Raw genomic sequence first — 15,293 nt, 5'->3', positions numbered from 1 at the left:
AAAAGTAGCAGGTCTCGCTCATTCATAAAAGATACAGAATTAAATTATACTTTATAAAATTATACATTTGTAATATCCTGAAGATTTTTCCACATTTTAACATTGGTACAGCTCCATTTCAGCAAATGACGATATAATTGTCGAAAAATATTTCCTCTTGAGTGAGCACCACTTACTTATAAAAAGTTAGTGAAAAATTATTTGCGCAGAACTTTGAAATAGTTATGCGAATAAATGTAGACCTTAATCACGAAGAACACGTGGAATTTAGCGAGTAAAATTTATTTGAAGATATCTTTTACCTTTTTAAACTTGTTTCCTTGCCCAAAACACTTCGAAAAGTGCATTGCGCCCCACCCTACTCCCCAACACACCGAGGCCATCGTGACGATATTTGCTTTACACTGAGCTGTGATTTACATGAAATGGCTTGGGCCTGATTTTAATTTTGTTAATCATTGTCAAGTTAGGGAAAAGTGTGGAGATACAAGTATCAAATGAAAAATGAAATGTAAACCTAATTTAAATGATAAAAACTTAGTGAAAAATTGCTGGAAATGTCTGATATAAACTTTTGTTCAGATACAGTTATGTCCTAATATCCAGCTGGCACAAAAAAGGTAAAGGATGTGTTTACTAAGCGTTGAAATTTCAATTTGGGTGGCAAACTTGTTACAGAATGCTTGAATGTATCCGTTTTATTTCAACTGACTAAAAGTGCAAGGGAAATGTATGAGAAATGTTTCGAAGGGTAAGTTTGATTTCGCCCTTTCCCCTTGACACAGTGTGAAAACGAGCATTTCTGCGCAAACAGATTTCTGTGAGCTTTACAAAAATGGACAGTACTCACTCAAATGTAACATTCTGTCAAAACTTTTACTTCCATTGGATAGATGAGACCCAAACCCAATATTATATGTGAAAAAATTACCCACATGTATATATTTTCATTCCAGGGCTTTTTCAAAGTGTAAACTTTTTTTTGATACGCACTGTATAGCGGATAATGAGTGAGTTTTGTCAATTTTCTGTGAATGGCGACCATTTTGGATGTCATCTTGGATTATGGAAAACCCTCAAGGAGGATATGAGGACTGTTAATATGTTGTTCTAGACATTTTCCCGGATCTATCCTGAAGGTGGGAAGAAAAGGAAAACATCCCAATTGGAAGATAGCAATAACTACATAAAAACAACAAGAACGACCCCATTTACTTTAATAAGGTGGTGTTTCCGGCATTAATACGCCATTACAAATAAATCTAACAGGTAAGGGAATGCCAGTTGTATTCATACAAACGTCAACCACCTAAGGAACTGAGCATAAATTTGTTGCTGTTGTCAAATTAAAAGAAATCCTATCTTTTGAGCAGTTCGACTTCCTTTTTTCACATTTTTTTGTTAAATCATATTTTTCTTTCATGAGGACATCTTGGAAAAGACTGTCAACCAAGCTGCAAACTTTCAAACTGTCTATAACCGGTCTGCAAACGCTGGTTTTGTACTCCCTTCTTGAGAACATCTTACAAAATGGTCTAGAATTCATTCGTACAGCATTGATAGCAGTTCTTAATGGTATTTGTGACTGACCTAAAACAGCAAAAATCATACTAAATTAAAGAACCGGGAAAAAGAAGAAAGAGATCATTTTGTGAGAGATAAAGAGGCATGGGTGCACAAACCGAGCTAAACAAAGAACACAAGCAGAGAAAAAGGTGTTTTAGATGTGTGTGTGTGTGTGTGTGTGTGAGAGAGAGAGAGAGAGAGAGAGAGAGAGGGAGGGAAATGGAGAAGAAGAGGGGGTGACAAACAGACAGAGTGAGCCATAACACAAACATGATAAAAGAACATAACTGGAGTCAAAATTCAATTTTAAAGTGAAACACTGTTTAATTATTTTCCATCGTAAAGGCCAGCAACTTGTGGCTTCCTCGAAAATCAGTAGCAGTTCACGTGGCATTGAAACATCAATGATTGAAACAAACACATCTCTGTATATTCTGAAACAATGTCTGTATAAAATACAAAAATAAATAATAAAATCCATATCTTTGGATCTTACAGTTTTAACAAAAAAAAGCACTTGCTTTAAGAACAATAAGTTTCATCCTTCTCATCATCTTGGACAACAAATACTATCATGATGATTGAGACACATGAAGTTCCTTCTTTGGAAAACATTCAGCAAATACTTATGTACACTTAACATAATTATATGACGGTAAAGCTGCCGTTGGCTTAATGTAATACAAATAAAAGTAGGCACGTCTTGGCAAAGAAATGAACACACACATCTTTTGACCTTTGCATTTGGCACTTTCAGATAATTACTGCCCCTAAAATTCAATAGGTTGATTCTTCAACAATAATGCCATCAATCAATTGCAACAAACCTTATGTTTTCCTTATGTTTTCATCAATCAATTGCAACAAACTGTTATGTTTTCTTGGAGAGCATGACCATAACATAAAGATAAGATTGATAGTAAGATTAGATCCATATTTTTGATGTTAGAACAGATACATTGAAATCAATAACATGTTTATTGTATGTGACTTCAGCTACAGTCATACCAACAAAATCAACTAATATCCTACAGATCACATGTCACTGGTAAAGACATTATTTTTTTTCAATTTGGGGCCCGTTTCATAAAGGATTTACAACTGTTGTAACTGTACCATTATGGCAACTACCATGGTAAACTCGATTGTGATTGGCTGCTGAGCCCTGATACCATGGTAGTTGCCATAATTGCAACAGTTGCAAGTCCTTTATGAAACAGGCCCCTAAAGTATTCATTCTGCACTGAAAGACATGAAATGACACCATTCTAGCCATACAGAGATATATGCAACACTCACTCGAACAGCAGTGGGCAGCATTTACAACATGATACTCAAGTCATAATGGGAATCAATTAATGCATGTCTATCATCAATAATTATATTTGCCGATTGCCATCATCACTTATGGAAATAATTTCTTTTTAGCAAAAAATGCTGCAGCAGAAAAAAAGCTCATATTCAAAATTAAGAATAATCCTTCCTATACCATGACATTAACAATTACTTATGGACTTGTGTATAACATAGCTTATCATTTCATAATTATTAAACAAATTTCAAATAGGATGTTGATTTTTTTCTACTGTTTCTCTTCATATTCTAAACTATCCAGTTTCTCTTCCAAAATGTATAATGCTTGTGTAGTATTATTCTTCTTTGAAAACGATTATTGTGACATTAATTACCAGAAAGAATGCTCCATATTGGAGAGAAATCAATTATGTCACACTTTCTATTACCATTATCATGAAAATTTACGAGATTTTTGTAATGTTTACAAGCTAAAGATACACAAAACAACTTACTTGTTGATAGTCAGGATTTAAAGGAAAAGAATGAAAGAGATGTTTCTTTTTCAGATAATGTTTTCATGTTGGCAATGTTGTTCACTAACAAGGAAAAACTTCAGATATACCCATATGAATTTTCAAGCCTCAACTAAGGTACATGTAGCTTTATGAACATTCAAGTAAAGCATGAAATAAGTAGGGAAAATATGATGCATCATTATTGCATTATGATTTTAGGTCATTATCTTGACACAGACAAATACTGCATTTAATATGAATCTTGAAGAGTTGTACAGGCTACCAGTGGGTTATCCACTTGTTTTTCAATAGTCAGTTCACATCTGAAAAGATAAATGAAGACAGAAAAGTTGTGAAAACATATTTCATCATCAAACCATCTAATCATTATAATTTAAATGAAGCCATATAGATAATGCATTCAGAAAAAAATATACTGGCTAACAGAAAATTATGTCAAAAACCCTGACTAGTGAGGAGACCTTCATAACAGAAAGAAGTTTTTCTTTTAGTCACCCTCAGGCACTAGTCTGTGGTAATTTATTCCTCTTGTACAGTGCGTCCCAGAATAAACGAAACCGAGATTTAGCGATCATTTATCATAACTTAATCATAAATAGAATACCCCAGTAGACAAATGACCTACCAACTTAAAACTTAGAATCTCCTCTTTCATCTGATATTACTTAGGTTATTTCTTATTCACACATGAGTGAGCAAAAACAATTTGAAGAAAGGATACCAAAAACTCATTTGGCGGGAGTATCTGGGTTTCAAAAAGAAAACCACGTTTCTGAAAAGTTCAATATCTGCTCTTTGATTTGGTACTGCAATTCCAGAAAATGGTCAAGAAATAAAAAGTTCTGGTCATTTGAAATAAGGCTTGTATTTCCATAATTTCATGAGATAAACATGTTTTCACCGGTTTCCCACAGAAGCTTTCGCATGGTGAACAAAATGCATGGCTGATCGTCAACAAAACGGTGTGTCAAGTGAGTTTGAAAGCCAGCCTGGAGAACCTCTTCATTTTATGAAATTATTGAAATTCAAGTCTTATTCAAATGACCAGAACTTTGTTATTTCTTGACCATTTTCTGTAATTTAGGTATCAAATTAAAGAGGAGATATTGAACTTTTCAAAAATGTGGTTTTCTTTTTGAAACCCAGATACCCCCCGCCAAATGAGTTTTTGATATCCTTTCTTCAAATTGTATTTGGTCACTCATGCGTGAATGAAAAATAATCTAAGTAATACTAGTATCAGATGAAAGAGGAGATTCTAAGCTATAAATTGGTAGGTCATTTGTCTATTTTCCTTATGATTAAGCTATGATAAATGATCGCTAAATCTCGGTTTCAGTTTTTTCTGGGACGCACTGTATATATTCTTGTTGTCTCTTGCCTGGAAATAAAATTAATAAATAAATAAGACGATAAGACAAAAAGAGGCCCAAAACGTATATATATATTTATTACATGTTATATAATATATATTTATTCCATATATATATTTTTCTCTATCTCCACTATCTCTCTTCCTTCAAGTTGCCCATTTTCAATGTTTTTTTAAGAAAATTCTAATATCAGTCTTCTACTAATGGATATACATGCCTTCAGTTTAGATACTGGTACAATATTATACCATTCCCCACAAATACAACTTCAACTGAAATACCTATCACAGATTAGGATATAAAAGAAAAAAATCCAAATACTTTATATTTCAAATGCACAAATTTCAATTGGAGCTATGCACCTACATATCCATTTTGTTTAATATGAGTTGACACCCTCAACCAAATCTAAAAATACATGCATTCACCGAAATATCCCTAAATGTTTAACACTTTCCATTAATACATCTTCTTTCAATAGATTTACTTGTCAAAGGGTTAGCTCAGTGCAACTACCATTTCAGCCCTGTAATTTTCTAGTCATGATTCGTTTCTAACTAGAATGTAGTACGATGTATACATGGGCAAATCACTCACACAAAATGACTATCACTCTAGTCAGATAGATTAGGAAATTACACAAGGAATTGAATTCAATTAAATGGATTAACAATCTATGGAGATGTGTTAATGGGTTCAAATCAAAGGGAGCACAGTGATAAAGTTCAACTATTATGCTTTTCACACTGCATTTCCTTAACCCCACACTATCCTTAACCCTGGACTATCCTTAAACCAATACTATCATTTTTTCGATTCACACCGTCTTTCTTAACACCAGACTATCTGCTTAACCTTGGTTAATGCCTTAATCCCGTACTATCCGTCAGCTCATGAATATTGATGATTTTACCACACAGAGTGTGATTAACGTGCAATTCGACTTCTGTGATTGGCTAATGCTTAGCCCCACTTTCCTTAGCCCTGTTTCATTTTTACACTGCATCTCATAGCACCGCAATTGTGGTGCTAGCACCATAATAAGCCGGCTAACCCTGCTTTTTTGCAGGGCCAGATAGTACCATACTATTTACCGTGCTAGCCCACTCTGCTAAAACGTAGTGTGAAAATGAAGTGTGCTAAGCTTGACGCCAGGAAATTGGTGGGGCTAAGACCCTCCTTAGCCCCACCAATTTCCCGTTTTTAAGGACAAAAAGTTCAGTGTGAAAAGCATATTTCAGTAGGCATTCCAATTGCAATTTCCCCCAGGCAACATTACCCACTCCGAGAAAGCAATCGCTGAACCTGCATAGGGTACCCCAAAGAATCAAATGATGCATTCATACAAACACTCTCTATTAGATTAGATAATTCTCAAAAGATTACAAATTGATAATTGAAAATAATATAATGACGTTTATCACTTCATCTATGTTTTTATGATTTACAAAACTATACCCTACAGAGAATGCCAATTTTAATGTAGAAAAATAATTCCACAGTTTTTTTTATGAATAGCTTCAGGCACATAATACACTAGAGGTTTCCCCAAAAATCTGCAGAAATATAACTTTAGTTTCAATGGAAATATAATGAATTACTAATGATTATTTTCTGCCGTTTGATGTGTAATGAATAGTTTGTACATGTAATAAATATAGAAACTGGAAGGAAAGAATACCTTTCTTTTACCTGGAGAAGGCTACAAATGTTTGAGGAAATAAAGTAGTTTATAACAGCCATTGGATTATGCAAGAAATCACTATCTGGTTTATGATTCCGAGGTCATTCTTAAAGGGGAATGAAAGCTTTGGAACAAATAGACTTGTTTCGAAACAGAAAATTCAAAGAATAAGAACAAAGAAAATTTGAAAAAAATTGGACAAATAATGAGAAAGTTATTTAAAGAGCACTTGAATATTGCAATCACTAATGCCATGGAGATCCTCCTATTGGCAATGCGACAAGGATGTGTGGTGTCACATGTGAACAACTTTCCCTTTGATGGAGTCTAAAATACCCCCAAAATGTCTCTTTTTGCTCTTTCTTATGGTGATACAATCACTTTATCCATGATGTATTCTTTAAACATCTGTATTACAGAAAGAACACATGATCTACTGATAGATGTGATAAAAGAGGCAGTTTAAGTGAAATATATGCTAAAGTAATGGGGAGAGTTGTTCACAAGTGTCATCACACATCTTTGTCGCATTGCCAATATGATGATCTCCATAGCATTAGTGATCGCAAAATTCAAATGCTCATAACTTTCTCATTATTTGTCTGATTTTTCTCAAAATTTCCTTGATCTGTTATTTGATTTTTCAGTTTTCACACAAGCTATCTTGTTCCAAAGGTATCATTCTCCTTTAATTAGATACAGTATATCTCTAAAAGGGTGGACCCCCCTGCCTCAAAAGAAAAGATAATTAAAATAAAGGTCAAGCTTTACACAGAATAGAAATAGACTAGGATTGTACTTTATGTTCATACAGGGAATCCCAATTCAAGCTCATTCTGGTGGATTCAAAAGAACAAATATTTGTTCTGTATAGGTATGCAAATCCCATAGGAGTAATGCCGGAAAATTTGTTTACTAATTATAATTTCTCCTATTAAAGCATCTTCATTTACTTTATTATCTATTTTCCACTGCATTTGCATAATGAGTCAGAAAGAAGAGGATCGAGGGTATTTGAATTCCAGTTCATCGTGACTTGGCCGTGAACAAGAATAGCATGGTGATTAAGTCGCTGCCCGGCAAGCAGTAGATGACAGGTTCGAATCCCACTGGTTCCAATTTTTTTCTGACTTGTAATTTTCATTACAGATCGAGCATGCGATCATAAACACATCGGAGTAATGCCGGAAAATTTGTCTACAAATCATATCCCATCCCTTTCGTAGTTTGCAGTTTTATAGTTTTATATATAACAGCATTATATAATTTCTTTAATTTTTTTTCATTGCAAGTGTTTTGGGCTTTGTGAGGAAAACGCTGCATAAGTCAGCAAGGCTGTCTGCTACCTTTCAAGGTAGTCACTTACAGGGGAAAAATTACACAGGGGCTGGGGCAATTTAGCACCCCCCCCCCCTCCCCGATGCTCAAAAGACCCATGTAAACTAAGAAAGGAGCCCTTGAAATCCCTATTAATTGCAATACTAAAGCTTATCTAATGTAAGCCAGTAACACAGTAACTTGTGCAAAGTAGCCCCCGAAAACCAAAAATATTTTTTTTGCCTGGTCACTGGTCATTATATGAACCTTTTGGACTAGCCAGCACATAGTGAAATTTAGATTCTCCTCCTTATAGACACAAGCAAAATCCATACTCATGCTGTCTAAATGGAAAGGTTCTTTTACATGTACAGTACAAACAAGCTCTGAGAACACACCTCAATCTGGTCGACCGTGAAGCTCATCTGACATTACACCCCTCTTATGAAAGACAAAAACCACCATGGAAGTTCAACATTTAAGGCCGTGGAGCCAGGGGCGACAAGGACGTGCTCACCATCACGGAAACCCCATCTCTTCCTTTGTCCACGGAGTCAGAGGAACACTTCCCTGAATGCCCTGGCCACGCTGCCAAGGCGACCCCATGATATCAATCAGCCTAAGTAATACCCTCATTAGGAGCTTAGCACACAGAATGTTAGCCTCTTTATCCCATTATGGGGAATTCGCTCTCTTATCTCGTGTGCAAGGAGATGATCCATTTCTGCGGGAAATCGTGGATCGGATGAAATGATTATCATCACGTGGCTGGAGGAAGCCAACACGTAAGTATAATTCTTGGTGTATGCATGTACAGTTGAGGCCAAAATTTTATACACCCATGAAATTAATTTGTTCGCTTTAATTAAACATCGTAAAATTAAAATATCTTCAAAACATGAATAATTCCATGATAAATTTAGTATCAAATGAAAGAGCTTATTAATTATATTTCGGGGACATGATTGGATTCCAGAAAAATTATCTCTCGTGAATATTCTTTAAAGATATAATATATTACGTGCCAAAATGTATTATATTGTCTGTTATTACATTTCAAACATTGTTACATAGAAATGTCAAATATATGATCTATGTCATTTCTATCGTGATATGTCAACAAAAAAAGAGTTATCTGAACTGAATGTTTGTGTTGAGAAGTAACTAGCAAAAATATGAAATGTTTTTGTCAAGTTTTTATTTTTTTTACTTTTCTGAAATATGAAGAATTTTGGGAAAAAAAATAATGCCTAAATATTTTTCAGCTCCTGATGACAAAGCAATGTGATGAAGTGGCATGACATACTCGTTTATTTGATATCAAATTTGTCGTGATAGCATAAACATTTTATACGATACAGTAAATTTTATGATGTTTCGCAAGTGTCATTTTTTCTTTAATTTTCTTGGGTGTACGTAAACTTCTGGCCTCAACTGTATGTGCATTCAATTTAGATAGAGGGTCTTTGGCCTTGTCATCACCTGATATTGGAACATGAATAAACTTCCAATCAAGAACAATCACACTAAAAAATCACCAATTAACAACAAATTTACGTTGCTAATTCAATTCAGAGAGACATACATGTACATCCATCAATCCGAACATTTGCAGACAAATTAATACATGAAGCCAAATTTGAGGGAAAGCGGCTGAAATGCAGATACCCAATCTCATTTTGAAAATATGATTTTGAGAAAAGAAACCACACAAAATATGGTAATTTCAAAAAGAATAATTCATCATGTTATCAGGGTATTTAAGAATATGAATGAATTTGAGAAGGAATTTTAACTTTTCTGTAAATGACATGGAGGTACAAGTATCCCCCTACCAGTAGGCCCCTATATCTTGCAGCAGAATAAGGTGCAAGTAGATCTACATGTACTCCAAAAATAGAGAAGAGACAAAATTTTTTAAGTGATGCAACTTGCTTGGAAGGAATGACGACTATTCTGTGCCATTTATTTCATTGCAACCCAGGATACAGGGTGCTACATTTATAAGCACTTGCCCAATTTCCCAGGGCAAGTAAAGTTCAGGCAGGGCAAGTAAAGTCCAGCAAGTGTTTTGAAGTAAAGACCAATTCTCACAGTAGAATGAACAAAATTAGGGTCGATACATCGTATCGACCCTAAATTTGGTCATGGCAGGCAGGATAAAGTCACTTTGGAAAAAGAAATGCAATAACAAGATACATCAGTTCATGTCAAAACAGAAAAAAGGTCAATGGTTTATAAAACCATAATACTTTCTTTTGAAGAGGTAAAACTTTTTTTTCAAGGATTTTTATGTACAGTCCTTGTATGACAAGGATTCTCTGTAGAGCAATGTTTACATTACAGCGCAAATGGGGGAAATAAAAAGGACACCATAAAATAAGAGTTAATGAGAAGGGCATCAAAGTCATGACATTGATTACCTTGGATCAATTTAAGCCATGAAGATATTTACAAACCCAAACAGACCACACCCTGAACGTTTTTGCTGATAACAGATGAAATGACATTTCGATTTTATCTGAACACAATGGAACCCTTGACATGTAATCTTAAACAAATTTGATATTCCAGGGTATATGGATTAAGCTGATATATAGGCTAGACACCATCAGAGGAATATTTAAAATGAGGTTAGTTTCCTAAGGGTAATTGGCACACTCGGAAATATTATTCATGAAAAGACAGATTTTGATAAATTAGTTCTGTATTTCGTTGAAGGCATGAATTCACTGCAGTTTCATATATATATCTCAGAAGTTAAAGATGACTTTATTTGATGTTTATCTTTATAATGTCTTTCTCACTACCCTCATCTCATTCTTCACCTCAAATAAAGTATTAAAAAAAATTGTCCTATTTCTTAATTTCTTCAATTTCCTTTGCCCTTTGTTTGCCCTGTTTTCATGTTGTGAGTGTGTCTAGTGGATTCATTTTACTAACAAAAATAAGAACATGACACACAAACTCATTTCTCTCTAATAAACTTCCTTCGCTTTTCTGTCATATTCATTATTTACCCCCCCCCCCTCTGTTTCCCCATATTTTGCATTACTTCTTCAATCTTCAAACAAGTTAATCAGTATTATTCTTCAGCTTGTTGTTGCCACTGCATTGTACCATATGTTGTCAAGTCAGTTAGTTTCTATTCTCATATTGTTAGAATCATTTATATAAAAAAGAGAAATGAGTGTACACATAGATCACTGTACCCCTACCTCTCCACCTTCCCCACTCTCTACCCATATACCATATTCTGTAATTTGACCAACAATATTTCACGCATGCAAGTGATGCTTTACATTTGCTTATGACATTTTACCCTTTCCAACTATGGTGAAATTCCCTTTCCTCCACTGTGTTGTCAATTACATGATTAACATATGGAAAAAGAAAAACCCTATACTGGGCAGAGTCTCAAGAAATGATAGATCTTAACCCATTGGTGACTGAATAATGTTGCTATCACACACATTTTCCATTGACTTCAGCCTACATATATGTGGGCCCAGTCTTGAATGGGTTAAAATGCTACAGACTGGGTTATTGATCCCGAAAAAAAAGGAGGGGTATTAACACACCTTCATTCTTCCATTCCCGAGGGTGTAACCTTGGACACGCCTGGTAGCACATCACCCTTGCTGACATCACCTGATGCAACCCCTGTAGCTCCGGTAACCTCTGTGACTGTATTCTCTCTAGCAGAGAGTATGAGTCCAACCTCCTTGAAGGCTGCGTTGACTAGCAGTTCTTCCGAGTTTGCCAGGCCATCGGCCAAGCCTTCTTGGATCAGTGAGTAGTAGATAGGAAGTGTTTGGGTGGTGCTCTCGTAGAGGCTGATCATTGGTATCGGGCCATCCTCCTGCAAAAGACAATGAAGAATGAAGGTGAGGACTTCTAAGAAGAAATAAATACCTGAGTGGATTCTTAGAAATGGTTAGCAAAATGCCACGTCTCAGCCTCGGGGCCGTTTCATAAAGTTGTTCGGAAGTTAAGAGCCATTTTAAGAACGACTTGTGAACCTTTCTTACCCGCTAAATCAAACGCTATTGGTGTACACCTTTTACCACAATAAAGAATCACCGGTCGTTCATAAAGTCGCTCTTAACTTACAAACAGCTTTATGAAATACCCATCTGTTCTCACTATGGGGGTCTGCATTGATAAGAATCTTCCACTATTAAAAATCTGGCACTCATTGCAATATCAGATGTGCTGAATTAGCACTCGTGTCCACACTGATAAAAACAGTGACATGTAAATGAGAGTTTGAAGATTTAAAGCCATAGGGAGTTTTTCATGAAACATATACTTATAAATGTATCTACTGTTATTAGCTACCAAAATACATGCATCTGATTGTATCAGAGCATATTAGTAAGTAAAAAAATAACTTTACATCTGTTTCATGTAACACTCCCACGAAAACCATCTACTTTTCAAACCATGTAGTCACATGACAAGGTGTCAAGATGAAATGTCAATCTCTAAAAAGGTCCCTAGTGATAACACGGACTCTTAAATGATAAGAGACAATGCTCATGTATAAAAAAAAAACACTGAGCAAGTTCACATGGGATAGTCTAACCATTTAGCTAAAGAGGAATATACATTGTACACTATGTGAAAACCCCTGGCAGAGTTGACTCCATTGGGGTCTCTTCCCACACATTGGAGTTAACAGAAACGGCAAACATGAACAATGCAAAATGATATTCTTTCGGTCAGGTTTGGTAATACCTAAGAGATGCTACACAGGATGTCTGAGATGAAAAGGCAAATGAGACACAGCTGGAGATGAACACATAAAAAGGGGAAAAGAGAAAAGATGCGTTCAGGGACAAGGAGGAAAAAACTAAACAATAAAATTTGAAGAAATATAATAGACCATAGGAGAGAAGTTGGGGGAAAAGAATGAGGTAATCAAACAGAAAAAACTGAAGATTAGAAAGAAAACAGGAAAGAGGAAGAAAGATAAAGATGACAAAGTAGTTGACAATATTGTCAAAAATTAAAGAAACAAGAATAAGATAATAAGCTGAAGATGACAAAATAATTGTCAAAAATGAAGAAAAAAGATGATGAAGATGACAATGTAGTTGATGATTGTGTCAAAACTGTCAATGTTGATGAATCAGAATAAAATTTAAGAAAGGAGGAGGGGAGAGGGAACATATTAATGGAAAATAGCAGATAATTGAGAAACACATGGGCAAGATGATATATAAAAAGGAAGAAATGAAGAAAGAAAGAGTGAGGCTGAAGAGAAGAAAGGAAAGCAATGAAGGAATGACTGGTTGGGATACAAGTTTAAAAAGATAAAGAGAAGGACTGCAGGACAAAAATGTGGGCATGACGAATGAAGGAAGGAATGATAAAGGAGTAAGAAAAAGAAACAGAGAGGGTGGAAAAGAACAAAGACAAGTCCAAATATCCCTTTGAAAACAAAGTCAGACAGAAATCTAAAAAAACTACAAGGTTCAAGAAAGAACAAGAACACGGTTCTGATAAAATGACTGGCTTAGAGCTTTGCATTTTAAGAGGCTTCAGTTTCAATAAATCAAATTCTCAATGGATCTCTGAAACATGCCTGCATAGGGGGAATTATTTCTAAATGACAAACCATGAGTGGCTCCTGTCGATACTTTACCCAGTCAATAGGCCCTACAGAAATCAATGAATGTGCAGAGACAATCATGTGGGAAAAGAAACTGGAGATGTGTTTCTCATATCTCAATTAAAGTCACTCTGAAAAATGGAACGGACAATAAGGAATGAATTAACAGATGCAGGGAATGCACAAGAACTTCACGAAAGGGACATATTTTTTATGGTTTGTTTGTGCTAAAAAATGTAATCAAGTGGAAAATTAATACTGCAGTTAAAGCCCTAAGGATATATTTTGACTTAGATTTATCTGAGAGCCCCTCCCGAGTTCTCAATGCTGAAAGAGTCCTCTAGGCTAATTGACTAATGAAAGCTCTAAGCAATACTTACATTCTTTTTTTTTTTGGGGGGGGGTAAAAATATAGTTACTGTTCAACTTAGTATACTCTTCATATTGCAGAAATTGATATTTAATAATAAATATTCGCTTTTTTTTTGGGGGGGGGGAGTTTAGATATACCATGTCAGACAGTGGTGACAAAACATTATGATCTGACAATGGTTTCAAACTTCAGAGGTTCACACCTTTGTTCGATCGAAACGTCCAGTACCACAGTTGCGATTTTAAACAGACTCCAACATCTATTTCTTTTTCACCCCTTTTAATCAACTCCCATTCGCGATTATAAAAGCACAAACCACAACTTATCCACCATCCACCTTTCTTGCTACAGTTTTAAACATCAACGTCTGGTGAGAAGTTGATGGCATCGACCATCAGCGACAGATGATATCATATTAGTAAGGAGATCTTTGATGAGCAAGTTGGCTAATGACAGTGGAGCTCCCTGTTGATTTTCAATGTCCCTGTGAAAATAAGCAATCAATTCATTGTATTTCAGGGAGGAAATGCTTTGCTTCCAATCTCCTTTTCTATCCATCTCCCTTACTCCCAAAGAAAATCAACTCTCAAACATTTTCTCTCTCACTAGATCGACTTCCGCTTCTTTTTTCTAATGTTGTCTAAATCTCTAAAAAGTCACCAACCAATTAATTGCATCTCAAACCCACAATAAATTTCTTCAACGTGCTCCTGGTCCCCTCTATTTCCTTTGTACTCGCAACATCTTAAAATACATGAAAATATCCAGGCTGTTCTGCAATTGCCCAACATTTGTCCATTCCCAAAGGAATGTTTTTTTAATGCTTTTTTTAACAAGGGGGAGGGGACATCCATATAACCCAGGGTTGGCCATTTTTTTTATTTTTTTTTTAAAATAAAAAAAATCGGATTTTTTTTTTTATAAATCAGATTTTTTTGATTTTCTAAAAGTTCCTTCGAAAAAAGGGTAATTATCCCCCCCCCCCTTACTCTTACAATGACATCAATATTGATGTTATACATTTCACCCCTAATATTGTTCTTAACCACATATTTTGTAATTAAAATCCAGTAAAAATGGACAATTAAAAATAAATTTGAGGAATCATGTATCTGAACTTAATTCTATCATACATAGGCCTATGAAGGAATATTCCATAGGGAATTCCCAGTGAGTAGAGAAAATTCCCCTCTGGGATTTTTCATTCAAATATTTAAAAATCCAAGAGAAAAAATCCCTTATCAAAACTGCCAACAAACCCTTTGCCAATTACTAGTATTCATGTATATTGTAAGAGAAATAATTCAAATCAATGATTTTTTTTCAATTAGTCACAGCTTTACAATAGTCAAAGAGAGACTACAACTGTATATGTTTAGGATCTTTTTAGTTTGATAAAAAGCTCTTCTCTTGCTACAGATATAGATGCAAAACTCTCAGTTTTGGAGAACAATATAAGAGATAGCTTAGTCAAAGGGTGACTATACTACATTATGTTACTGTGATTTTTTACATTAATCTACAATTTTTA

At 35.0% G+C, this 15,293-nt stretch overlaps 1 protein-coding gene across 1 annotated transcript in view; it reads right to left on the bottom strand.

Moving 5' to 3' along the window:
* Positions 1-3,374: 3,374 nt before the first annotated feature.
* Positions 3,375-15,293, bottom strand: part of LOC121412911 (RING finger protein 17-like) — an 81,053-nt gene continuing 69,134 nt past the window's right edge. The window contains exons 21-22 of the mRNA XM_041605672.1: positions 11,354-11,634; positions 3,375-3,700 (exon numbers count right to left, since the gene is read on the bottom strand). Of these exons, the coding sequence (XP_041461606.1) occupies positions 11,356-11,634 (279 nt within the window). The 3' untranslated portion in view covers positions 3,375-3,700; positions 11,354-11,355. The remainder of the gene's footprint in view (positions 3,701-11,353; positions 11,635-15,293) is intronic.

This window comes from Lytechinus variegatus, chromosome 4 (assembly GCF_018143015.1).
Source record: "Lytechinus variegatus isolate NC3 chromosome 4, Lvar_3.0, whole genome shotgun sequence".
Taxonomy (NCBI): Eukaryota; Metazoa; Echinodermata; class Echinoidea; order Temnopleuroida; family Toxopneustidae; genus Lytechinus; species Lytechinus variegatus.
The sequence above is the reverse complement of the archived record's forward strand: the minus strand, read 5'-3'. Positions and strand labels throughout refer to the sequence as shown.